Source organism: Vespula vulgaris, chromosome 19 (assembly GCF_905475345.1).
Source record: "Vespula vulgaris chromosome 19, iyVesVulg1.1, whole genome shotgun sequence".
Taxonomy (NCBI): Eukaryota; Metazoa; Arthropoda; class Insecta; order Hymenoptera; family Vespidae; genus Vespula; species Vespula vulgaris.
In genome coordinates, this window is record NC_066604.1 from 4,139,937 (window position 1) to 4,167,867 (window position 27,931).

Sequence of the window (27,931 nt, forward strand, 5' to 3'; positions counted from 1 at the left end):
CTTCTCGAACCTTTCGAAGAAGGTTTCTCGCGGAGAAGGCTACGGGACATGTGCCTTTTCGTCTCTTATTGATCGGTGCGCGCACACAACGAAAAGAGTCGCACGGGAAACTCGGAGAAAGAGAACAAGATCGAGCGAGCGGGCGAGCTAGCGAGCGAGCGACCGACCGAGAGAGAGAGAGAGAGAGAGAGAGAGAGGGTGGACAGAGAGAGAGCGAGAGCGAGAGCGAGAGCGAGAGAGAGAGAGAGAGAGAAAGAGAGAGAGAACGTGTAATCAATTTTGTTGAATTTTCCAAAAATCTCCAAAGAACATTCTCTCATTTCCATTGCGAATGGATTCTCTTGGCAAGTTTCTCGAAACATCATCGAGTCGTTCACGAAGGGCGGATACTCGCCTACGCCCGCGCGACTATTCCTGGAGGATCGCGAGACTCTGATTTTCTTCTTCTTCTTCTTCTTCTTCTGCTTCCTTCTCTTTCTCTCCTCCTCCTTCTCCTCCTCCTCCTCCTTCGCCAGTTTCTTAATGCGTTCCTTCTCTCTCTTCTCGATGGGGCTTCGTCTTTAAAGGGACGATCGTGGACACTCGGAGGACCAGGTAGGCCACTAACACTTTCTATCTGTCCCTTTCTTTCCGTTTTTTTTAAATATTTTTTGCCTTGTCCGAAAAGTTTGTGTCTTCGACATGTCGTCTTCTCAAGAGACAAAACAGTACAACGGTAGAGGAAAAAAAATTCCAAAGACTTCGTTTGGATTACTGACACGTTTCTACTTACTGACACAAACTTTTCGGACAAATTAATTGTCTTTTATCTTTCTCCTCGCTTTTTCTCTCCGAGAATCGTCCTGGAGTATTGCGATAGATTACGTTGACATTTGAAAATGTCACTGACTGCCTACGTACGGAAAGACAGAGGGAGAGGGAGGGAGAGAGAGAGACTCTTTTGTCGTTACTTTTGTGAAAGAAGAGAGAGAGAGAGAGAGAGAGAAAGAGAGTTTTTAAAGGAATCCCGTTTTGCGAGCAACGGCCGAGCAGACCGGCAAATGGGAATGCAAAGCCGGCGCGAAAACGACTCCTCTAATTAAGCCGCGCCTTCTCTCCTTTCTCCGAGACGAGACGACGAGTTTATTTTTCCTTTTAATCTTTGTAACTTGCTACTACTCTCTTATCGATCTTCCTCTTCCTTCTACTTCGTATCTTCTATAATCGTCCGCGTTATCCGCCAATGGGTCGACGTTTCGTAATCAATAAGTCATTGACAACGCACGAGAATTCCAAAGGAATTATAATTTTATTTTGATCGTTCTTCGTTTTGACGAGAAAGACTCCTTGTGCATACGTAAAGATTTTGCTCCTTTCCGTCGTGTACGTAATCTTCTCGTTCACGTTCGCCAAGGTAGGATAGGTGTAATAATATAATAGAATCGTGCGCGATAATGCGCCAACGAGATAGCACGTTGAAACGCAACGCATCAAGTGCATACCTAACTGTACATCGAGAATCGAACGTATGCATGTATTATATGTATGCAACATCACCGTTGCTCGCTCATCGCGACGAACAAAATCTACCGTATGTGTCTCACTGTTACGTATCATAATTTTTCGGAAATAGCCTATACTCGCTCTTTCCTCTTGACGATCACGGTTGAAGAAACGATCACGAAAATTGGTCGTCGATCGACAGGGCGTAGATACATGTACGAAAAGTAATTACACTCGCTTTTGACGAGAACAAAGTCGCCAATGAAAATGATAAAACTGAAAGGAGCAACGAAATGTAACAAAAGAAAATGAAGATTTTCTGCTCGCGATAAAAAGAACCTGACCTGCATTAGAATTTACACAAATCGAAGTGACCTCGGGGATAGCAGCAAAGGACAGTTATCGAGCGTCACACTCTATCGATTTTACGGATTAGCAACGGCAGGCGGGGAGACTCTCCGAGCGTTAATAAAATTCGATGGGGATAAGAAGGCGTTCGCTTCTTGTTTCTTTCCTGTTTCGTTCCGGAAGTAGGATATTACGGCAAGATGTTTCTTTTTTATTTACGATCTACGGTTTAAAATCTATTTTTACGGAAATAATATCGAGATTAGATAAACGACGTGCCTAAAAATTACGCACGAGCACAACTTCTTATCGTCGCTCCACGTCGAAACGATTTAGACGATCTGTTCGCTCGGAAATAAGATCGAGAGATTAGATAAATTATTTTCAAAGTTAATCCAAATCGATCGATCGATTAATTTCAAATTAGTCGAAAAGATGTACGATGCGACTCCGTATCGCATTAACGATCGAATCGAAACATATCCCACCAAGAAATTTCAAAACGATTCTATTATTCAACGTCTGACGTCATACGCCAGTTTAGACGATCGAAGTTTAAGGGCGTGTTGGCTCGATAAAGATACGCATTCGCAGATACATGTGTATATCACCGAAAATAGTTCTCGACTGGAAGAGGGTGTCGACGAATGCGCGTACGAGGACGAAGAGAAGACGAATCTTTTGGAAATAAAGAGTCGAGAAAGAGCTTTCGTATTTCTATGGAGTAGCACGAAACGTCGTCGTCGCCGTCGACGTGGTTTATGGAGAGACGAGCCGGTGCAAAGACTTTCTCTAAATATTTAGAATGACTGCGACGAAGCGACACAGATGCTCGTTCTCATAAACGGTGTCGAATCGAAAGAGACTTTGAAAAGAGTCGACGGTAAAGCGAACCGACTCGAGGCGGACTTTTGTAAGTCTTTCGATATTACCTTGAAAACATAATTTTCATCCGCGGACGCGCCATTTTCTATCTTCTTCCATTTCACGAAAGGCAAACGCGTTTAATCGTCGGGTCTATGCGAACAACTGAAATTTCAACGTGTCTGAAATTCTAACTAAGCAAAAAAAACCTGCTTGGGAAAGCGCTCCGACCCACGTTCCTAGAAAATATCGAGAAATAAAAGAGGTAAAGGATCGTAGGCAAAGGATCGTACAAAAATGATGCTCCTCGGATAGAAAAAAGAGAGGTGTAGACGTTCGGCTCATAGATCGGTTCTTGCTCTCGGCATGCCTTTCCGCTTCGTAGATTTTCGTAGGAAAGAAACGCGAACGGGTCCGATGGAACGCGTCTGAATGTGTCTAGTAAAAAAAGAGTCAACGACGCTGTGTTGGCGGTCGTTGGGCGATTAAAATAATAATGCGCTGCGAGGAGAACGCTCGTAAGATCGAAGAAAACGATTTCAACGAGAATACGATCGAATCTTTTCCCTCTCGATCGCTCGAGGGGAGGAGAAGGAAGAGAGGGGGAGAGAAGGACGAGTCAATAACTATCGGCCGATAAAACGGCCGTGCCCTCTAATCAACGGACCGTCCATTCGTTAGCGAAACGACGCGATAAAATCGATAGGCCTCCCTGCATCTCTCGACGCGAGAGCAAAGAGCGCCATGTGGCCTATTCGCCGCAGCTGTCAGCTTCGGCGGCGCCTCCTTAAGCCTCTCTCACAATCGTTCGAAACTAAAATTTATCTTCTAAATCGTCTATAAATATCCCGAGAGATCTCATTAGGAGATCGAGTCCCGGCGGAAAAGGACCGTTTCAACGACCGAGTTAAAGGTCGAAACTTTAAGCTCGCTAGCTTCGCGATTCGTTCGACTATCGATTCTTACGGCATTTCTCTTGGTGCGAACGTACCCTTAGAAATGGACCGCGACAAAACGGCTGCCTCGAGTGTTTCTCTGGAGTGAGTCATGGCCTATACGGTCTACCAAAATATTGTACTTTGCAAACGCTTACGTGTACACCAAAACGATAAACTTGGAAAGGTGACGATCTGTTTTACAATAGATCTCTCTTTCAACAAACTTTCGCTTATCCTCGATTACGTCTTCTTATCAATTACGTACGATTATATTTCCAACCAATTTCGTCATTAAATGACTCACCGACAACTTTATGGTGTATTCCGGAGGAACGACGTAGTACCACGAATTACCGTCGTATAATCGATCCGAAAGGACAATGATTTTTCTACGTTTCGACAAAAATTTGTGTCTTCTTCCCAATGACAAATAGGACATACGAGAAACGCGATGAGAGAGGAGGAGGAGGAGGAAATAGAACGTGGAAAACCATCTTACCTTTGTCTTCTCGGTCATCCAGCAAAAGCACCGCTGCCAGGATTATTTCTTCTTCCTTAGGAATCTGGCTCTGTGATTTCTCGGAAAGTCGGATCTCCGTTTATGGGATCCACGCGGCGAGACTTCGTCTTGGCAAGCGTCAACCCTTCTTGGGAGAAATCGCCATCAAGGACATCGAACCTTTCTCTCTGTCTCTCTCGCTCTCTCGCTCTTGTTCTTTACAAAGTACAGTCTCTCGAGGAAAAAAGAAAAAAGAAAAAAAGAGGGGACGTGGTATTTAATTCAAAGGCGTCGTCCATGTTACTCTCGCAATTCAATGTGAAATCACGGATCGACATAGTCAGGGAGACCCTAATTGTCGTCAATTGCTGCCAATTGAGGGAGTCCAATTCCCTCTCCCTCCGTCTCTCTCTCTCTCTCTCTCTCTTCAACTACAATTTCAGGCTCGTAACCAAGTGTTACGCACTTCTCAAGCACTCTCTTTTCGAATTATGCAGCGACATTCGCATACTCGCTTAGGAAGAAAACTGAGAAACTTGAGTTGAAGATCCTCCTAGCTAACCTCCTTTCCAACCTTTCCATTGTTCTCTCTCTCTCTGTCTCTCTGTCTCTTTCTGTACGGTGTCGCGATGCATTTAGCCAAACGGCACTACGACTGACCCGTCCCTAATAAACCATGAAACCATTCTTATTACGATGCCACGCGTTGCTATGGGCACGAACCATACTATATATCTATGTATATATATATGTATATATGTATGTAGCGGTTCAAAGGGTGCGGTGTTGAACTCGCTGCATCGAATTAGCATCGAATTTCCGGTTAACATAAGACCGGTCCTCTTTACATCTTTCATTCCTTTATTCGTCTTACGCGTGTACGTATTTACGAATCGAACTGATTCATAAACAAGTTTCGTTATATATTATGACTTTATTATTATGTCTGTCGGAATAATATATTTGATGAATCATTTTATGTCTAAATTAATCAAGTATTGATAAGTGAGATATAAAAGTGTACCGTCTTCTTCTACTTAACGATCTTTTTACAACTTTTCGATAGATCTAATATAGTAAATATGATATCCGTATATGATATTTTCTCAATATTTATAATACTTTCCTATTTTCGATTATTCCAATTCAACTTTCTAATCGAAATTCCTACTTTTGTCATTTTACACAACTATTAGCCTATAGCTGAACGAATTTCTGTCGACGTTTTTTAAAAACGTTAAAAAAGGACAAGCTCGGATACGAGTACACGTACTATCGCGTGCATGCGTGAGTCCATACTATAGGGTCTATGGCAGGGCTTTGGTAGGTCGACGCAGCAGTGGGGGAGGTCCACGCGAGAGCAGATGTTTGGTCCACGAGGGTCTGCTCAGTAAGTCGTAGGGTGTCGTGCCCATCGACTTACCCTTGGTTCGATCGTTTACGCGCGCGCGCACTACAGAGAGAGAGAGAGAGAGAGAGAGAGAGAGAGAGAGAGAGAGAACCTGGCAAAGATCGAAAGGAAGGATATACGAGAGAGCAGTTGAGATCACGAGCCACGTGGAGACTCTCGACGAGACAAAGTTGTTACACACGTTCCTTATGAGTCATCGATTATTCGATCAATGTCTCGTCTCGAAAATGACCGATTAATCTCCAAACGAGAGATTCGTTCGAGTAGAGTACGACGTACGAAATTTGTTTTAATCGAGCTATGCGCGTACATGTGTGCGTGATTGTGCGTATGTGCAGTGACCTTGAACGATAAGGAATCGAAGGAGCGCACCGTTCAAGATCATGCAAATTTGGAAGACCTATGTTTTTTAAGGTAAAGATTAATAATATAATCTCTCCTCGATCGATGGATTCATCGAGATCGACCTTTCTACATCGAACTAACGATCAAAGATCTTAGGGTTTACGTAACGTCGCGAAAACCAGGAAGATGACGACAATGTGACATAGCAGTAATTAAAGACACACCGCGGGCTCGAAACGAAAAGGAAAGTGGCAAGCTCGATTATATTCGAAACAGGAAGTCGATCTTTCTTTCCTCCTTTTTTTCTCGAGACAGGGAGAGGAAGAGGAAGCTACGCTTCTTCGAGTAATATCCCAGTAACGTGCCTATTTTGGATAAGTTTCAAACGTGCTCTATGAGAAATTGCTTTATACGAAAGTCGCGTATTTTTTACCGACGCGTCGCATCTTTCGCGTCAAAGGAAGTAAAGGTATCTTCCAAGATTTAAACAATATCGATCATATCGGAAAGCATGTAACCTTGTTGTAAGACAATTTTTTAAAAGATACAAAACTCGAAATTTATTCCAACTATTTACTCGCTACTGAGTCGTAATAAAAGCCTACCTGTAAACTGACACGATCTTATATAACGCAAAACTATTGGAATTCTAGTTCGAAATGGTAATAAACGTAATTTCCAAACGATACCGTTCAAAGATACCAAAGTATTTATATGCATATGTATTGAAACGACTTCGTCGCGACTTTTGCTTGGCGCTTTCTCCGACATCGGTGATGATCGTAAAGAGATACTTAAAAAGGAGTTACGTTATTACAACGTCGATATATAATTTTAAATCTTCGAGATCTCGTCGTCGGCGTATTAATTGCATTCACAAATTCGTTAATGAAAACGGTATAGTCGTCGTATTTTTTTCTACAACATCTTTCATCGAGCTTCCTTTATTCTACTTTCGTTTCGCCAATGGAAGAGAGAATACGTGCGCAAAGATTACGACCTCTCGTTTTCTTGCTTTCTTCTCGAGGCATTCGGCCCTTTCTATAGCGATCGAAGACACTCTAAGGCGTGTCCATTCCATTTACTATCCCATTAGGCCATGTCATTATCAACGTAACGCGATATAAATATCCTACGATTTATATACCGAGCGAGACTCTTGCATGATTTTCAAAAAATCGATCACCTTTTTGGAAACTTTTCAGACTAATTCCTGGCCCGTATTTAAGAAGCCCGACTACGAGATTACAAAAAGTATCGTCGATTTTTAAAGTCATTGAAAAACTTTTGGCCCTACCTGTATCACGAAGATACATACAAATTTATATTGAACGCATATGCAGATAAATACGATTTCTAAAATATTATATTTGTGCATAAACATTTGCAGAATCTTTTACGAGAATGATAATGACTCGACGAAAGCTACAACATATTTAAGAAACGTTTTAAAAGGGAAACTTGAGCGACTCGTGAACATACTCGAGTACTTGCATGCGTGTACGCGTACAAATTTTGTATACATCGATTTTTTGGTTAGTTCGATCAATGCCACGTGTAACGGCACGCGTAAATCAACGCTGGCGACCCGGTCGTTCTCTACGTGCTCGGCATGACGATCGAGGATCCGTTTTTCAGGGTCTCATCTATCAGGGACGCGTTCCTATTCGATGGAAGCGCATTGCCTACATAGTATGTCTAATGTATATTGCGTATATACGTGTGTGCGTGAGTGTGTACCCGCGAATCCGCAGTTGTGTCGAAAAAGAATCTCGAAGAAGAAATATTTTCGATACGAGAGAGTCATGTGCGCAAAGAAGAAAAAAATGTATAAAGTTAACAGAGAAGAGGAATGAAAAGAGACAAGAGTTTCTTTTATCGAACCGACGAGTCTTCCGATCGATGACCCTTTTCCTTTTTTCTCTTTTTTTCTCATCTTTTTTTCTTTTCTTTTTTTTTTTTTTACGACTCCGAAGTATATACGCGCAAAAGCATAGCTACCGTATAGCGAAAACATAAAAAAGACTATTAAACGGAGATAAGATGAAAGTGCTAAAGATCTCTGTTCGAAATAAATAGCCTGTTATTCCGAAAATGGTCAGCGTGATCCGATTTTACTCAAATTTCACGATGAAAGTTACTGTAATATTTTCTCCCAACTAATTTATATCCTTCTTTGAAATACACAAAGTATGATATTTCGTAGTTAATATTGTAGAACAGGTATATACTTTAATTAAATATAACAAATATTTCTATACATTTACTGTCGTTAAAAAGATCTGCTTACGTAGATAGATGTAATTTTCTTTTCTTTCGTACACTCACTGTGGCGCACTCTCCATTTGAGAACGTAATTATTAAAAACTCTCATAAAAATACCATCAGGTATTCGTCTCTAAAAAAGGATATCAACTCGATAAATAAATTTTGAAATAAGGAAAATCAGAACACGACCGTTTTCGGAAGTGTCGATAAAGGTCTCCGAGTAAATGCAATGTCCTCTCTCGAAAGGCAAATCGGTGTTTAAGATTACGATGTAACCGGGTTACACCTCCCATCTCTTTTCTCTCTATCTATCCATCTATCTCTTTCTTTCTCTTACAAACTGCATCGGCCTGGATCTTCGAAAATCTCAACGAGACGTAACGCGTTATCGGTGTCGATCAGTGAGTCAAAGAAAAAAAAAAAGAAGAAAAGAAGGAAAAAAGAAATAGGAGAAGAAAAAATTGCAAAAGAGAAAGAGCCGAGGAGAGTTCGCGTTAGGAATAATGAACCTTGAAGAAAGTTTGTAGAGAGATAAAGTTGATAAAAATGATTTTGTGCAGTTGGTTCGTTCGTTCGTTAAACACCACGCCTCTTTCGACGTCCTCTTTCGTGATGTCTCTTTATTCCAAATTTTTCATGCACGTATCTTACATTCCTCGCACGTTCTGACTTTTATTTGGAATTTTGGGACGCGAGAGATCGCACGGAAAAATACAGGATGATTCGTGAATACGTGTTCTGGAACGGAACGCGTGAATAAACAATTCATTTCACGTTCTAAATCTAATCGATAATATACAATGTCACCTTTAAATATATACAAAGTCAATAGTTGTAGCGTTGAATTGCCGAATAACGAATAAATAATGACGAATGAAATAAATTATACGTAACATGAAACTAAATTAATTACATTAAAGATCGTTATCATTTTCTGCTGATAATAAAAGAGAAAAATGTGGAAAATTACGATAAAAATACCATCTCAAATATCATTAAAGATCTTAAATTCGCAAGAGTTTCGTATTTGAAAGAAGACAAAGTCTATTGCACACTTTCACTCTACATACATATATTACCAAGAATCCAATAATGGACGAGTAGAGGTAATCTTATACCGGATATCAGCCCTCGATGCTTCGATACTCGAAGGGTTCCCTATTAATTAAATCATCGCTTGGTGAGTCTCGAGTAGCAGGTAGGGCCACCAGAATCGATGAACGAGAGAGACAAAGAGATAGAACGAGGAACTTGCAGGGTAGACCTTAAAGGAGGAGAATCGATCCTCTTTAGAAAAGATACTTTGGCTTTCTTAGAGTACTTCTAATTGTAACGGATAGCTTATTTCTAATTTTCTAGTAATAACAACAAAATTTGATCTAAACTTTCCCGAGAGTTGTAGATAATTCTCAATCGTCGGTGTTGATTATATTAATATAAAAACTATTCCATATAACGATAATTATATGAATTCTAATAATAATTAGAATTTAAAAATATTACATTTATCGAAAAGTTTTGTTCGCTTTGTTTAAACAAAAATGTAGTTTATTTAAGAATAATGGTACCTTAAACGTGGACGAAATCTTTCAATTAGATCTACTAACGAATAAATTAGGTATTACTTTTAACGGAAAACTCTAAAAACCCGTTCAATTTACACAAGCCATTGCAGTAAACATCGTTACGAAAGAGATCTAACGTTATTACGAGTCGGCTCTTCTTCCAACTTCCTGTCGCTTTCCAACGACGATAAACGCATGTCGATTGTGAAAAGGAGAAGAGCTCGTCTAAGACTGCTTACGTATATGCATGTGCGACTTTCTTTGTCCGACTATTGACCATTAGACAGATAAATATAAACATTAAGTATCATTGTGTGTCTCATATCGAACTCTTTTTGATATTATATTTATCTTTTCTTTTATATATATACATACACATATATATATATCTAATTCAATATTAAATCATCGCTAAATAGATATTAGAAAATAATATGTATAGCTTAGTAACTAATAAAAATCGGACGCGTAAAAATACGAAATAACGGTAAGCAAAATATTCGATCGAACGAGATTGGTTCATCGCAACTCATCGATCATACTAAAACGTATTTCCATAGCAAGCTACTTATGACGTTCACAGTCGAAATATCACGGACGATCGCAGAAAAAGAAAGTAGTTGAGAGAATTGGAGCGGTGCACATATCGATTTATCGAAAAGCATGCATCTACGGATTAATATAGTAGTAATCGCCCGAGTTAGAAACATTCCTAATCAAGAACGTTACTTTTGAGTGCTATTTCCTTCTTCTTCTTCTTCTTCTTCTTCTTCTTCTTCTTCTTCTTCTCCTCCTTCTTCTTATCGGCTATTAGTAGGTCAGTGTGCCAAGATTTTTGTAGCTTGGTGATACTCGTATTCATGCAGGTAGTTCGCTTTATCTTCCTTCGTGATTCGTAGACGATGAGAAAATTAGAAAAAATTTGTCATTCCGTGTGCTAAATCGTATCATAATACTACATGATTGAATTCGGTTATAATATTAACAAGAATTATAATATTTGATAATATCTATATGATTAAATTCTAATAATCTATATATGCAATACATGAAAATGTATAAAATTAATGGTCGAGTTGCAAAATTCCAAATTTTTCACTTACAAATGCGTATATAAATGCGAGGTAACAAAGGAGAGAACTAAACCGTACAGCGTCTAAACTTGAACTGAGTCATATGACTCATATCTCTTAAGAAGTCCCTCGAAACGACGATCTTAAAAACAATAACAAAACGAGGCATGATCTTGCTCTCTCTCTCTCTCTCTCTCTCTCTTTCTCTTGTTCGCCCTCGTATATACAAACATTATACATAAAGCTGTGACCTTCTTTAAAGTCAACGTCTTCTACATTGATTTTTTCTTATATGTACATTCTGTCAGGTCGTCGTAATCTCGATATGTAAAGTTTTGTAGTGAAAGTTATACGATAAGAAAAACAAGATGATTAGGTGAGAAATTTCGAAAAAATAAGGAGAAGCCAAGAAATAATTTGAAAGGAAAGTGTCGCTTAAAAGAATTTGGTTGAGGGATAATAGAAAACTCTTGTCGAGACTGTTTCATGCAGGAACGCGGTTTATGCGCGTGTATGTACGTACATATGTACACACCTGCTCTCACTTTGGACGCTGTCCTGTAGCGATATTGCAGAATCGTTACTTTCGAATAACGGTAGTTATCTGTTGCTTGAAAAAAAAAACAGCAAAAGATAATGTACTCTTATTACTTTGTGCGTTTCTCATTGGTAATTAATAATAACGAACTTGTTCGAAACCTGTCTTATTCGCGAATAACTAATCGTTGATTACATGTCGCATTAGTATCTATAATATTAATTTTAATACGGACCGATCGAGTATTTTCTACATTAATGTTGTTTAAATAAATAATACGTTTCTTAACGCTTTTATCGTATCGATAAATTAATTGCTTTAAAACGGGCTTCTCGTGCCATTGACCAATAAAATCAATTGCTTTTATATAATTATTTTGTTCATTTTCTTTTCTTTTTTCTTTTTTTCAACCAACTACGTTCGTTAACGAAGGGAATCGACCGAAAGGATCGTCTTCGCATTTCTTCAAAGTACCTATAATATATACCGAAAACAAAATTATTCATAACATTAATGATTAATTCCAATGTTATTAATAATGATCTTCAAACTAAATTCATACGAGAATTCCGTCACAATTTAACGCGATCGGAAAAGCACCAACGAGTTTAAAAGATCCAAGTTTGCAAAGGCGTTTCTAACGGGATCGCATCAACGGGAGAAACGCTTAACTCGAATCCAGATGAAGAGGAAGAAGAAGAAGAGAGCTAACGACGCGTAGGTACGTGCTCGTACTTCTTAGAATCTCGTTGACACGACAGTAGGATTAGAATAAAACAATGTCTCTGGAGGAACGTAAAGGAAGAAACACGTTCGACCTTTTCGTTCACGTCTGGCAAATTAAAATGCGTCTGCCATAAGCGAGAACGGTCCGGCACCGTTAATGGCGAACACGCCACACGACTAAATTTATTCTAAAACGCAACTAGGGTCAGTGTGCCACGATTTTTGTCGAGCAACAGGTGTACTTGCGACTTGGCACGTCGATCGTTCGACGATGATGGCGACGACACGTTGGCTCCTTTTATTTTTACAAGATCTTCTCGTTTCTATATGTTCGTTATTATGCGAAAAGAAAAAGAGATAGAGAGAAGACGTACGTTCAGCTCGTATCCTTAAAAACATTCTCTCATTTAACGTGTATTCTCCTAACGTTAGCTCTGCTTAGACAATTTATATACCAAATTATTTATTTAACATGTTAAAATTATGCCATCTTGAAATTCCAGTTTACGATTGTTATATGTATGTATAACTCTTTAGCTTAGAAATCACATAAGAAAATCAAATGTAAAAAAAAAAAAAATAAAGAGTTTATAATATCTCCTGACATCAGACAAAAACCACAGAAATTAATTTTTACTCCGATTTCAAATAACTTTTACAAGAAAATATTTGGTATACCAATTTTCCTAAAAATTTTCAAATAATTCCTATAAATTTAAAACACCTTGTATACACTGGTACACTCGCTCGTACAATATCCCGTACAGCTTTAACCATCGGAATTGGTAGTTTTCACAGTACAGCATTCTCTCCGTCAGTCAAGGGTGAAAATCGATCGGATTGGTTAACGAGATACGTTGAAACGCGTCACGCCATTGCGGAAGGAACAACACGAATATTCGACTTTACTCGGCCTCGCGGAATTCAAACTTTCGAATATTTAATAATCGTACGTTTTTACGAAAGTCCGCGAACTTGCTTGTAAGAAAATCTTCCAAAAATAAAATAAAAATAAAAGGAGAGGCTTCGTAAGTCGAGAGAGAGAGAAAGAGACAGAGTTCTTTGTTCCTTCGACTGGTAAGAAACGATACGAGTGGAATAGAGAAGCTATCTATGAATGAGCCCACGCTTAAACACCTACGCCGAATACCGCTCGAGCTCTGACACCACGTCGAACGTGCTTGGTATAACACGATTCCTGTCTTCTTCTTATTCGAAAATTTTCAAAGGACTAACGTACCAAGCTTCTTTGACTCGAATAAACTATGCTTTATCGATGATTCATCCAGCGAAAGATCCATACAATTTTTATTTCGTACTATTCAATATTCTGAACTATCCAGGTATCCAAAAAACAAATTCTAAGCTAGAGAAAAGATTTGCTTGTAACAGAAACTATTTCGAACAAGTTTAAAATTAGAATATTTGACAGCATTCACGATCTTCGATGAGATTACTTATGAAATGTTTCAAGAAAAACTGTTTCAAACATATCCGATCAAAAATCAAAAATCCATCCAATGGGTATGTAAATATTATCGCTCAGGAATGCACAATAGTTGTCTGAATAATCAAGTGAAACCGGTATCAGTATCAAGAGGTCACGCATGGAATCCTATGCGGGTAAAAAAGACTGCTTACAGACAAGAGAAATCTTCCACTTCCGTTTCCGTCTTTCTCCAAATTCGGGGAAAATTCAAGAAGATCCGTTTCTATCAAAAGCATCCGAACCAAAGTAATCAGAGATCGGTGCAGATTCCACGAATCTGTAAAGACTAAATCCAAGTCGAACGTAATCGATTTCAATATATGCCAGTGATGACCTATGACACTTAACGATATAGCGTGAACAGACGTGCCATGAACTCGACTCGATCTCACCGTTATGCTCGACCCATAAAAACCATCATGGTAGAAAAGCGAAGACCGAACGAGGAGAGAGAAAGAGAGAAGTCTCAGTCGGGTCAGGAGGACGTACGGACGTTTGTATGGACGTACAGAAGGACGTATAAAAGGACAGAGAGAAGGAAGGAAACTACGTCGAACGGTTTCTAAATGGTGGGCCGTTAAACACCGTATACGAAAGTACTGGAATCTCTCTCTCTCCTTCCCTCTCTCTCTCTCTCTCTCTCTCTCTGTCTCTTCCTCTCTCTCTTTCTCTACAAGCCGAACAACCAAGGTCGAAAAGGGACCGACGCGATAAGGGAGAACGATCGAGACCTCCGAGTGAAAGGTGCCTCTTTCTCTCTCTCTACTTTCGAGAACTTCTCAGAGCCTAAAAATAAGAAGAAAATGTATATATATATATATATAATAAAAGAAGTACGATGTCTCGAACACAAGACTTTGATCGTTCGAGCTCTAATCGACTTTGAATAAGTTCCAAGAGATCGTTCGTCCATGTACCATGTATAAATTATCTAACGGGTGAACGATCATAACGCATAGCAAACTTGTCTCGAGCTCTGTTCAAAATCCATTTTTCCTTTCGTTACTTTTATGATTCTCCTTGAAATTACATTTCACGAAAAACCATGTTTTTAAAACGATTAACTCGTTTAGTCTTCGTCACATTCGTACCGGTCACCCAAATCGTAGCTGATCAATTTCTTCTTACTATTGATGATAAATGAAGAGTTAGAGACATATGAATTAAAAATGTATCTTTTTGATATGCCCATAAACCTTTTACTTAATCATATTTCTTATTATTTCGAATTAGAAATGTTCTTATTTATAGAGGATACGGTAGAGATTATATTTGGTCTTGTTGAAGTTGTATAATATCATTTTACTCTCTTTTTTAAGTGAATTATTTTTCTTCGAATTAAGCCTATTTTAGACCACCCTGTATATACCCATTGAAATACCACAAAAGTTTTCATAAACGAATCGATCGATCGCGTGACTTAATTTCCGTATATCGCGGAAGAGACTCTGATTCGTCCGATGAGAATCGTCGTCAAGGTCGACGATCCACCACAAGGAATGGCAATAAACTTCGTTCCTTTTCCCCCTCGAGCATTCTCCTCTTCTCTTCTCTCTCCCCGTGTCTCCTAATCCGAAGACGAGGGACGGAAAAAATATCCCGAAGCGGTCGTACGCTTCATTTTTCTTTCTGAAAAACCAGTCGTATCCAGCAGCAGCAGCAGCAGCAGCAGCAGCAGCAGCAGCGGCAGCAGCAGCAGCAGCAACGGCGGTGGCGGCGGCCGCGGCTGCTAGAAGAGACAAGATTGCATTCCGATGCAAGACTCCTGTGGTATCTCGAGGCGAACAAGGACAACAACGATTCGCTAAATGATATCGCTTAACCAACCTTTTACGAAACCCGAGTTACTTTCGATTTGATTCGTTTTAGGACATTTAGCATCTTGGCGAGAAGTAAAGTCGAAAAGAAAAGAAAGAAATAACTGTCCTATTCATAAAAAATGTTTCGTTGACAAACGACATTTTTTAAGTCACTAACATTTTTAAAGAAGTAACTACATAGTCAGTTATTTCCCGATCAACGGAGAGTCCCCCGAGTCCAAGTAGGTGTCCCCCCTTCCTTCTGAAGGAGACCTGGGAGAACCACCTGTAGACCGCTCGAGAGGTGTTGTGTTTTCACCTGGCAGTCGAAGCTGCGATCGCGAGCGAACCGGTGTTCCGATATTCTCCTCGCTCTCTTTCAGATCTTCGAGAAATTTAATCGTTCGATCATTGAGAAAGCTCGATGAATGGACTCGAGAAAACAAAAAGATCATTTTAAAAATCGTCACGAGTGAAGAGTAAACATGATCCAATATGTGATTTAACGAGTACAACTATTATTTCAATCGTGAAGTGTTTCGAATAATTTTCCAAAAGGAAAAGTGCCGTTTAAAAGGATTCAACATGGACACTGTCCTTGAAAAAATGGGCAAACTCAATCTGGTAATATTATACGTCCTAAATAGAATTGTATCATTTAGAATTAGAACAGAGTGAAATTATTCTCCCAGAGAGATTCGCTGGACAACGAGTAAGCACGTTCGCTCAAACCAAATGACATCTAATTCGTGTCCTAATTGCATTATCGTTTAACGTGCTGTGTTATTAAACTTAATTCTAACTAATGCCATTTAAACGTTCAGCTAACGTAAGCCTCTAATAGGAGAGTCGTTGCGTAGACGCTCAGAAACATATTTTACATCGTATTTCAGGAGAGATTTTTTAATTAGAGATAAAAGTAAAAACGCGTTTTCCAATCTTCTTTTTTCTTGATTTTTTTTTTCTTTTTTTTCTAATGCAAAGTGCTTTCTTTCTTTTCTTCGTCTTCACTTTTTGTCATTGACATTCCATATCGTTGATATTTTTTTAATAACAAACGTAGACTCGCAATGCATCGTACGAGCACACGAACGAGGACACGAACGAGCAGGAAACTTCTCGCTTGGCCAATCGCAAATTACGTAAAAAATCACGGTGCTCCTTCGAACGTGCGAAGGAGCCATATCGTTTCACATACGTACTACGTACTTACATACTTTCCGATGCGTTACAAAACGTACCTATGATTAATATACAAGACGAATAGTTTGATTCGGAGAAGCCATTGTTTCTTAATAATTATCCAAGCGTTCGTTTGGGCGAAAGTTACGAGTGAAAACTCGTCTTGGTCGGTCGTGATACGAAATCGTTGACGTAGCCTTTCGATTAAATCGATTTGATCCGTTAAATAATTCTTTTTTTTTTTTTTTTTTAGATCATACAGTTATATTTTTAATACGTAAAGAATTAAGAAAGAAATAAAAACCTTTTATCGTCAAATGCCGTTTACAATTCCTCGTCAAAGGATTTATATACGTATTTGATGATCAACTCGTTGTATGTATTCTTTGTGTAAGTTATAGGAACAAAGTGGTAACATAAAACACTATCAGGAGTTACATACATTCGCCGTTTTATTCCGACCGCCATTAGGCTCGCCCAGGTGTGCTCTCTTGTTCGAAGAATTAACACCACAAAGAAGAAGATAGAAAAGGAATGAATAACTGTAAAACATTAGACGTATCGTTCAACAGTCAATTGACACGCGACATCGTACGAATGGTTCCTAAACCTTGCAAAAAATTTTAATAACATTCTTTTCGAGTCGAGTCCTCCTCTTCTTCTTTTGTTTAGATTCTGTGTCTTTCTCTCTCTCTCTTTCTTGATAACAGAAAAGTTTTACGAATTTCATCGGTCGGTCCAACTTTCGTACAAGCAGGTATTTATTTTCGATACTCTCGTTTCCTTCGACATTTCGATTCTGCGATAGAACGTAGCATTGAAAAAAAAATTACCGTGATAGCTAGCAGAAACAAATAAAGTCTAAAATAAAAAAAGTCTTTGGAAAGTCTAAAATACTATTCCTTTTCGTTCTCATTTCTTTTCTCATTATTTTTGTCACCTCACATATTTCTTGTTTATTCTTTCGTAAACACTTGAATCAAAAACAACGACACAACGACAACGATAATAATAACGAAGTGAGACAACTTGAAATTAAGAAACGAGTCCTCCTTTCTTCTTCGTCGCTATCTTTCACTTGTTCGTTTCGGTTTCTTCTATTTCCAGTCGCGAGCTCGTTTGCTAGTCCGTAGTTGCATGACGAATAACAACGTCGTCCCGTGAATATTTTCGCAAAGAGGAAACGATCGAAAGGGGCAGGGACGTTCGTTGCACCGCAAAAACCTTGGGAAATTTATTTCCAACTGTAGAGTATTAACCTAATCGTAATCGTACAGTAAATCGATAGTGTTTCGATCGAAAGGTTTAAAGGTTAGACTAAATCGTACTTTTAATTCCTAACACGATCTACTCTGTAATTCGCTAAACGAGTCTAATAGAGGAAGAAAATATTTAAAGGTATGTACGATAGAAATTCGATGATAAACTATTCGATTGTTACGTAGGTATATTTATTTAATGGTTTACGTATCAGGTGTGTCTCTAAAATCTAATCTAAAATGTGTCTCTAATCTAAAATTGCAAATGTTGCGAAATTCAAAGTTCCGGTGTAAAAAGAGAGTAACTTAGTACTCGGTATATAAAATATTATATAGAAAATGTAGATCGATGTAATCGATTTATCTAATCACTAATCCCCAAGATCTCATTCACAAATTCCACAAAATTTCTCTAAAATTTTCCTTTCGGTGATGACACGACGAATCGATCGATCGTAATCGAATAAATTTCTAATAAATTATTCGAAGCGTTCGTTAGAGCGTTTAGATCATTAAAAGAGGTACCCCGGTATCGAACGATTTGGTTCAAGGACGTTACCTTTCCGCATATCTCGATATGCATACTAGCAAACTATGTATCTCGAGACTAAATCGCGAACGCTGCTGACATTTGGTTTCTTTATATACATTTTTTTTTTTTTTCACTCAAGAGATAAGAAATTAGCGCGATAAGCTCGACGGTGCCTCGGAAAGAGCTCATTGTCAGTCGAGCATTCGACAAACTCGTGTTAAAAAACGTTGTTAAGTGTATCTCTTCGAATGGCTTCGAATCAGGAACGAGATATCGAGAGTTACGGTGAACCCGTGACGCCTCCACGTCGATGGATTTCTTATGTAGTAGGTGAACGTGCTTCGCGCCATAGTTATGATGGATAAAATTTTCTATCCGTTACGTGTATGTATGTAGTGCGTCTAAAAAAGTTTTCTCTTATTTATTTTGTACTTATCTTTTATCTTATAATTAATCGTAAAATATCCAAGAATTAGACAAACGTGTCAGTTTACACGAAAAATCTGTTTATAGTTTCGAAACCTTGTAAAATTTATTATACGTATATGCAGGTCGTATCGTTTTTATCAAGTAATATATTATATATGCATATCTTGGACAAAATAATACGATATAAGATACAGATAGTAGTATATTATTGTTTCGATATATCTGGTAGAATCACACGTAAGAAAAAAGAAAAGAAAAATTTTAAACGTATTACTTTGTGAAAAAATACACGATAAAAGAAATCTGCATTTAAAAAGAAACCTATGAGTGTACTTTTTAGACTCACTGTATATCGTATAAAAGTGAAAGAAAAAGTAACGTTACGTTAACGATTCCGCAACGCGACATTTTCCTTATTTTCACTCTCTCTGCTTCCTCCACGGGGTATCCTGACGTAAGAACGATTCAAACTACATCGATTTCGAATTAATCCCGAAACAATCCTTTGATCAGGTTGAAAAATTTTAACGACTAAACTCTATTAACTCGAGACTAGTTTCTGTCGATGTCAAAGACGCTGCAACTTATAGTAATACTGTTCTTTGTCTCTGAGAGAAGTAGATTGATAAAAACTTATCGCTATAACGTTTTACTCGTGTTGTTTGCCTTCAGAGGATTCCGAGCTGTCCTGTAAAGAGTCCACAACCACTGAAGGAGTTTGTCGGCCGCTGTCAAACGATGCCATCGAGAGTGAAGAAGTCTTTTTGCGGTTGCCTCCAAGTAAGTACATGAGTTTCCTTCCTGTAAACATACTTAAGAAACGTCTCATTTACTTTCCTCTTCCTTTTCTTTCTTCTCGTCTTTATCTTATTTTTACACGCCATACAAAATAAATAAATAAATATGTGTATATATACACACACACACACACATTATCATCGATAACAATATCACGAAACATCAAATGATAAATGTTAAATATCTCCGACAGTATATCACATATAAATCAAGTTTATCAATTATGTTAGTATACCTATAATTAGTACGACATATAAGATAGCTACTGATAATTAGTAATGACACAGAAGTACAGCGTGCTAATAAATGTTTTCTCATCTTTCTACCGTCGATAGATACTTGTGAAATAATCTAAAGACGATTATACCAGCGTAATATCTACCGAGGACAAGTGTATCATCCTTTTCTCTCCTTTTCAAAAATCTCTTTAGAAAGAGGAAAATCCGTATGGAATCTTTGTCGATAATTCATCGATTCATTCGCAGCGTTCTTCTTCTTCTTCTTCTTCTTCTTCTTCTTCTTCCTCCTCCTCCTCCACCTCTTCTTCTTTGTATCCATTTATTTTCTAGAACGCTATTACGTTGTAGTATCTTGGTATGCATCTCCGCATTCCTGACTTAAACTACGAACTATGCGGCTTCTCTTTGTTTTTTTTCTTTTTACAATGCAACGAATTATCATTGAATGATCTTACAGAGAAAGAAGATGAATCGTTGAGGAGATACGAAAAGAAACAAGTTCGTACGCGTGTTTAACAAACGATTTTTATCTTATCAGAGAAAGAGAGAGAGAGAGAAAGACAGACAAACTTAATTAATTCACCTTCGTCTAATCGTAGTTGAAGGAAACGACGAACTTTTATCGCAAAACCAAGTTTGATTTTCAGCACGAAATCCCATCCGATATTCCTCGTGGCAAGCTCGGTGATAACTAATTCAATGTTTCGACCTTCTCCTCGGTCGAACTCGATATAAACAGTCGGATAAAATCGTGTATTCAGCACGTGGTCCGCAACACCTTGGGAGACCTTCCAATGTCACGGCTCGGCACGCCTTTTCTATACAAATTTCTCGTACACTTTTACAAACTATTGAACGACACTTGTAAACAAATTATTTTTCTTAGAATTTTGTGTCCTTCGACGATATCATTACGAACAACGATTCCTAAACAAAAAGCTAGATGTTTATTAAATGAAAATAAAACGATGTATAAGAAGACTTGCGTGATTTAAGTATTTCGGATTTCTTATAAATTATAAAAATAAAAATCATTGAATAATCATTGAGAGATGGCTCGATAAATCTAACAATTTATTTCATTCGATCGACGCACTCAAGTGCCAGCAATTACATGCTTCGTAAAATCGTAATTCTCGAATGAAAGAAAAATAAAAAAGAAGAAATTGGAAGGGAAAAGAGCGTCGTTGACCTCAAGCAAAGGCCAGTCGTCCTTGAATGGATCCCATGTGATCCGTAAATTCTATTAGATCGATGCACCGTGGATTCGCGTTAGCCGAGTGCCTCGAGGCGTGTCCACGTAGAACGAGCATCCAACGATCGTATATCCACCATCCTATCTTCCTCCTAGCTCTTATTTTTTCTTTTCAACGAATCTTCCCATGCGAATAAAAAAATGCATGGCTGCTTCTCCAAACGATTCATGAAATTTCCTCCCGTAAGGAGAAAATATTATAAAGAAGAACGAAATGGCAAAAAGTACAGCAAAAATTGTTACGTATAAATTGAAGCAGAATAAGTAAGGAAAAGATCTAAAAGATAGAGAAAATATTTCTTTATATCGTTTTGAGCTTGCTATTCGAATATCTAATCAACGATATGGCAGTCAAAATTATAGCAACGGTACAAAAGGAAAAGATTAAATAAATACAGGAAATTCGTATGAAAAAATATTAATAGGAAAACCTGTGAGAGAAACTTTCCTAGAATCGATTTGAACTTGCCATTCAAAGATTAATGCTAATTTGACGTAGTAACGTGGCAGTCGGTAATAGCACGTACTTCTCTCTCTCCCTCTCGTTCTCGTCTATCTTCCACCTGTTCCTAAGACTCCTTCGCTTCGTCCTCCTCCTCCTCTTCCTCCTCTCTGAAATCTCTTCCGTGCTTAGAGATGCTCCACGGAAGAGATATTAATCGCCGAGATATAATTACGCTCGTATCTTTTCTTCCCCTTTATTCTCGCCTATCTAACGCTCCTTGGCATTTTCTAAGAAGCCTCCAAGTAATATCGTAATTCGAACGGTAAACCGACATACTCGAAACGTTTCTCTACGAAATTTCTAACCCTCGCGCGAGCATTCGATCGCTTTTATTTTGTACGCGTTGTCCTACGGCGAAGCTTCCTCCCGATGGATCATCTAAACGCGTGACGAGCTGAAAGGAGTCGCCATTGTTGTTTCTAACAAGAAGCGCGACTAGATCATTCTATTCTCAGTTCACTCCAATCTCTGTTTTCTTTCATCTCTCTCGTTTCTTTTCTCCTTCTGTCGTACCCATCGTAACGCGATAAAAATATATTCTTGAAATCGTTCGATTCGTCGAGCCGAAAGACCTCTTTGAAGATGCAGAAGGACGTAATCGTGGTCGCGCACGACACGAATCGAGGAGTCGCAAACGGCCAATGCGAATAGGTAATTTCCTAGTCACGTGTGAAAGTACCTTTGGAATCCAGCGCCCAAGCCGGTCTCCTGACCTTTGCCGTCCCGTTCGATGGAGTAGAACGAGCGAGCTTGTACGACGATCTCGGAGAGATGCTGCGCATGGCCATCTCTTCTTGTCAGCGTTCCATTTAGAAAGAAAGTCGTCGCGATAGAATCTCGATAGAAGAGAACGAATTACGCGTTTCTGAATCTGCGAACGTCGAGTCAGATCCAACGGTTCTTGCGTCGGATCATTTCTCGAGTTCGACTGCGTGATCGGAACTCGATTCTTTGAGAATTAATTTGGTAGGAAAACCGTATCATATTGCAGCCGAGCGAGATCGATGAAATTTCTCGAGTTTTACGCGACTCGATGGAAAATCCACTCTCCTTGCTTTCTTCGAGCACACGTATATCATTTCTTCGATCGATCGACCTAGGAACTGCGAACTGCGCGGAGCGATTTTCTTTGCGATCGTCGTGCTCGGTGTCCCATTGGCCGGCCGACACCGCGGTTAAAACTCGCCGCGTACTGAGTCGTACGCAACAGGGTCAAGACCTGCTTACGTACCCTCGATCGGCTTTACCGTTGGCCGCCGACGTTTCGGCTTTACTGTTTCGCCAACTCGTCGTTGATCCGACTTCGTCGAGACTCAGCCCTCGTTATTTTTCGACAGGATGACGAGCCACCGGAAATCACGTACTGCGTGGTGGAACACACTGGTACGCTCACGCTTCAAGCGATGACACCGACTTTGCCAATGCCGGCCGAAGAAGAATTGAACAAGATGTTCCTCGAGTTGGTCGACGAGCTCGATTTGACGCAGGCCAATCGGCAGGCGGTTCTGGCACTTCCGGCTAACAAGAAATGGCAGATATATTGTTCCAGAAAGGGAAATGGAACGCTCGAAAACGGAGGCTTGAGAACGACCGATCTCAGCGGGGATCCTGACGATTACATCGACAGGATCAGGGCCATTGCCAGCGTAAGTTGTTACTTACTTTTCCCCTCGAGTCGATCGCATCGAGCCGTTAGCAGTCGTCTCGCTTTCCTCGAGAAAGACGAAATTTGTCAAAGACGGTCGTTAAAAACCGTCGAGCGAAGAGCAAAAGTGACGGCCCCTGGTAACCGACGTTTCATATTTCAGAGTCAGTTCCCGGAGGAAGGAGAGGAGGCAGCGATACGAATGCGTCAAGTGGAGGCCCTGAAGACGGCTCTGAGAACGCAACCGCACAGCTTCGTCCTAAGGTTCATCGAACTGGACGGTTTGAACGCTTTACTGCAGGTTCTGGAAAGAATGGACGTCGAGGCGGCCAACAGCAACCTCCACACAAGCGTGATTGGTTGTTTGAAAGCTTTGATGAACAATTCGGTCAGTGTGAGACTTAACCAATCGATAATTATCGCCCGTAACAAAGACGAGTTCGAGGGATTATCGATCGAGTTCTTTTGCAGAATGGCAGAGCACACGTACTGGCACATCCGACAGCGATCAATACCATATCTCAATCACTCGCGACGGAGAACATAAAGACAAAAATTTCGGTATTGGAAATACTCGGTGCCGTATGTTTGGTACCCGGTGGCCATCGTAAAGTTTTGGAGGCTATGCTGCACTTTCAACAATATCATTCCGAGAGAACGCGTTTCCAAAGCATAATAAACGATCTCGACAAAAATTTCGGCATCTACAAGGACAATCTCTCTCTCAAAACGGCCATAATGTCCTTCATCAACGCCGTCCTTAATTACGGGCCCGGTCAAGTCACCTTGGAGTTTAGGCTCCACCTCAGATACGAATTACTCATGCTCGGCATCCAGCCGATTATTGAAAAACTAAGGAAGTACGAGAACGAGACGCTCGACAGGCATCTCGATTTTTTCGAGATGGTTAGGAACGAGGACGAGAAGGAACTGGCTAGGAAGTTCGAGAAGGAACACGTGGACACCAAGAGTGCCACGGCCATGTTCGACTTGTTGAGGCGAAAACTCAGCCATACGGCGGCCTATCCTCATCTGCTTAGCCTGTTGCAACATTGCTTGCTGTTACCACGTAAGTCTGTTTCAGAGAGGAGTCGAGCCGTCCACGTAGTTAAGCCCGATTCGATCATTTTCTTCCTTCGTTCCAGTCGATTACGGCTCACACCCGCAACATTGGCTACTGTTCGATCGGATCGTCCAACAAATCGTCCTGCAGACCGAGGGAAACGAATCGGGGGCGCCGAAAAATCCTGACGTCGCGCCGATCGACATCAACGTGAAGGAAATCGTTCGTCTGTTGGCCAAGGAGGAGGAACTGGTCGCTGCCAGAAAGAAAGCCGAAGAATTGGAACGCGAGAATTCCGACATGTCGACGAGATTGGCCAAGAAGGAACAGGAGCTCGATTTGCGAACGCAAGAGAAGGTAACGTTGTAAGAGACCCTCTCGCTAAGATCGGTCGAGCCGGTCTCAAAGAGAAGCGGTCGGATCCGCTTCGGATTCCCTTTTCCAGGAGGACATGGAGGCAAGCTTGGCGAGGATCAAGGAGCGTCTAGAGAAGGAAACGTCGATGCATATAGAGACCAAGCAGAGGATATCGGAGTTGCAGGACAACCTCGAGACCCTGTCGCGTCAAATCAATAACGAAAAGTCCGAGAGGAAGCGACTGGAGCAGTTGGTAGCGTCGGGAAGTTTACCGGACGATGCCAAGGCTACTTTGAAGATCGTAGACGACGAGGTCCTCGAAAAGGTCGAAGCCAAGCCGTCGCCGCCTCCGCCGCCTCCGCCGCCTCTGGCACCGCCTCCGCCGCCTTGTCTGATGCCAGCCGCACCGCCTCCCATGAAGGTAATGACGACACCGACGTCGCGATCGACGTTTTTAAATGTCGAAACGACGAATGGTTAACGAGCATTGATGCCGATCAACGTCGACGTTTCTTCGGTAGGTCGAGATAGTAAAGAACGTTCCCCAACCGAGCAATCCACTGAAATCCTTCAACTGGTCCAAGATACCGGAACAGAAGCTCCAAGGTACGATTTGGTCCGAGCTCGACGACACGAAATTGTACAACGTCATGGATTTGGAATCGATCGACAAGATCTTTTGCGCCTATCAGAAGAACGGCGTATCCGCGGAAGGCTCCATCGAAGATCTCCGTACTCTGGGAAAGAATAAGAAGACTATGTCGGTGATCGACTCGAGGAGAGCACAAAACTGTACGATATTATTGTCGAAGCTTAAGATGTCTGACAACGAGATCACCAGGACGATACTGTCGATGGACCAACAGAACATATTACACATCGACATGGTCGAACAATTGTTAAAGTACATTCCGTCGTCGGAAGAAGCCGCTCTTTTGGACATGCACCAAAAGGAATTACAGAACAGGGCCGATTGTTTCCTCTATCAAATTTCGAAGTAAGGACCGGTGCACTGCCCTCCTCCCCTATCCTCGATCGATATATCCTCCCCTATATCGACGATTTGCCTTTCCTTCCTCCTTTCCTCGATCGTTTGTTTTAAATCTTCATCGAAACGTTCTTTCAGAGTTCCTCACTACGAACAGAGACTGAGATCGTTGCACTACAAGAAGAAATTCTCGGCCAGTATAGCAGAATTAACGCCGAGAATGCGAGCGGTTCTCGAAGCTAGTCGCCAAGTTGCGAGATCCAGAAGACTTAGGAGACTGTTAGAACTGGTTCTGGCTCTTGGGAATTATGTAAATCGCGGAAACGCTCGCGGTAACGCCTGTGGATTTCGATTAGCTTCTTTGAATCGTCTAGTCGATACGAAATCTTCTTGCTCGAAAGGCACCACTCTTCTGCACTATCTCGTGCAAATCCTCGAATCAAGGTTCCGCGAGGTTTTGGACATCGAAGAGGATATGCCGCACGTTAGGACAGCTGCTAGAGTCAGCATGGCTGATCTTCAAAAGGAGGTGGCTAACTTGAAGAACGGTTTGCAGGACGTTCAAAGGGAAATCGGTGGGTGTGTGGGCGTGCAACAACGGGCCGTGTTCCAAGGAGAAGTTGCGAGTAAATCTTTGTCGCTCTGTTTCCTTTCAGAATTCCATCGAGGCCAATCTCAGGTGTTGCAAGGTGACATGTTCTTGCCAGCTATGAGAGACTTCCAGGCGCAAGCCACGTGTAGATTGGCCGAAGCCGAGGACCTCTTCCAAGATATGAAGACCAGGGTAAGAGCGGATGATCCTTCGCATTTACCGTGTATCGTGCCTTTTCTTACGCTAACCAATCCGTTCCGATTTCAATCGATCGACGCAGTTCGACCGAGCTGTCAGGCTGTTCGGCGAAGACTCGGCGGGTGTACAACCGAACGAATTCTTCGGTATATTCGAAAACTTCCTTCAAGCGCTTGCCGAAGCTAGACAGGACGTCGAAAACATGAGAAAGAAGATCGAGGAAGAGGAGCGTCGTGCTAAGCAGGAACAAGAGGTATGACGAAACGAAATCATTCGATCGACCTCTCCAACGTCGCTTCTTCTAATCATTCCTTTGCAGTTGCGAAAGAGGACGATGGAAAGAAAGAATTCTCGTGAAGGGATATTGAACAGTATATCGTTGAGTAAAAAGAACGAAGCTAACGGTAATCAAGGAGACAACAAAGGGGAATTCGACGATCTCATTTCTGCCCTTCGTACCGGAGACGTCTTTGGCGAAGACATAGCCAAATTTAAAAGATCCAAACGTAGGCCGGTAACGCCATGTGGTCAGGAATCACGTAGGCACAGCGCTCATAGAGAAGATTCGCGAGAACGACATTAGACCGCGCGGAATTCATTTTTGCTCGAAGATGGCAAAAAGCATGAGACGAAAGAAAGGACGAGTTCGTCAAATTTCGATATAGAGAACTTTAGTTACGTCGAAATAGAACTCTGAAGCTCTTTCCGAAGGACGAACTCGAACGTCCATGGGAATCCTTACGATTAATAACCACCCTAACTTGTGATTATAATTTTAGAAATGACGAGTCTTCATACAAATCGTATTTCGCGAGATCGGTGGTGCTACGTTGACCGTTTCCTAACATAATTCACAGACTGCGTAGATAGATTGTATTCGCTCCTTAAAGTCGAAGAAGGATCTTTACGAAGATCCAGGATTAAAATACGAATCGATTTTCTTTGTATATAGATCGTAAAGTTTTCGTGTTTGTTTAGGGGAGGAAAAAAGAAACAAAAAATGTTCGGACCAAGACTTACCAGCTAATACGAATCAAAAACGTTTCATCGACGTTGATACCAATCAAAAAAGGGACTGATACACTTTTCTTTTTCCTCGTAACCAACGTTATTCGTTCAGCAGGAAAAATATTGGAAAAACGGAGGCCTATAATTCACAGCGTTCGTTGTGTCGAGTAATCCACAAGTCTGAATTTTCTATTGTTCCATTAGAAAGAAAAAAACACCGAGAATTTGTCATCGACAAATTTTGACGATAGGGTTCGATGTCTACGGACGAGAATATGCGAGGAACGAATAAAAGAGACTCGAATGAAAATGGAGATTAGAAAATCCCGCTGTATAGAAATCGGTGTTTTGTAAGCTTTTGTACTTTTGTAAATATACACTAATATCGATGTCTATTTCTCGCAAAAAGTCTTAAGAAAACTTTTTTCTCGCGAGAATCTCGATATCCGATTTAATATATTAATTATATATTACGCGTCTCTCACTGATATCACCATGTATTAATATTTGAGAAAATATATCTAATAAAAAATTAA

At 40.4% G+C, this 27,931-nt stretch overlaps 1 protein-coding gene and 1 long non-coding RNA gene across 9 annotated transcripts; one reads left to right on the forward strand and one right to left on the reverse strand.

Annotated features, from left to right (window-relative positions):
* The first annotated feature begins 35 nt into the window (after positions 1-35).
* Positions 36-27,931, forward strand: LOC127070888 (disheveled-associated activator of morphogenesis 1). Of its 7 annotated transcripts, none has more exons than XM_051009435.1 (12): positions 36-594; positions 19,420-19,527; positions 22,882-23,190; positions 23,353-23,577; positions 23,661-24,258; positions 24,335-24,609; positions 24,698-25,030; positions 25,131-25,606; positions 25,736-26,172; positions 26,254-26,381; positions 26,470-26,640; positions 26,707-27,931. In XM_051009435.1, the coding sequence occupies exons 2-12, from the start codon at positions 19,486-19,488 to the stop codon at positions 26,968-26,970; spliced, it is 3,258 nt and encodes a 1,085-aa protein (XP_050865392.1). In that variant the 5' UTR covers positions 36-594; positions 19,420-19,485; the 3' UTR covers positions 26,971-27,931. The 7 variants fall into 7 exon arrangements, with proteins under 7 accessions (XP_050865392.1, XP_050865390.1, XP_050865388.1 ...); XM_051009433.1 differs by lacking the exon at positions 36-594 and adding an exon at positions 5,431-5,956; XM_051009431.1 differs by lacking the exon at positions 36-594 and adding an exon at positions 15,810-15,969.
* LOC127070895 (uncharacterized) lies at positions 7,797-15,663 on the reverse strand. 2 transcript variants are annotated; one of them, XR_007784719.1, is made up of 2 exons: positions 10,824-15,663; positions 7,797-10,604 (listed from the first exon to the last, which is right to left on the reverse strand). It is a non-coding gene; the product is annotated as an uncharacterized LOC127070895 (long non-coding RNA). The 2 variants fall into 2 exon arrangements; XR_007784718.1 differs by having other exon boundaries at positions 7,797-10,657.

Excerpts from the sequence above, each read along its gene's own strand:
- LOC127070888 (XM_051009430.1), top strand. The coding sequence starts at position 18,567 with ATGGCTTCGAATCAGGAACGAGATATCGAGAGTTACGGTGAACCCGTG. Across the intron at positions 24,259-24,334 it reads ACATTGCTTGCTGTTACCAC|TCGATTACGGCTCACACCCG; the intron begins GTAAGTCTGTTT and ends CCTTCGTTCCAG. Across the intron at positions 26,173-26,253 it reads GGACGTTCAAAGGGAAATCG|AATTCCATCGAGGCCAATCT; the intron begins GTGGGTGTGTGG and ends GTTTCCTTTCAG.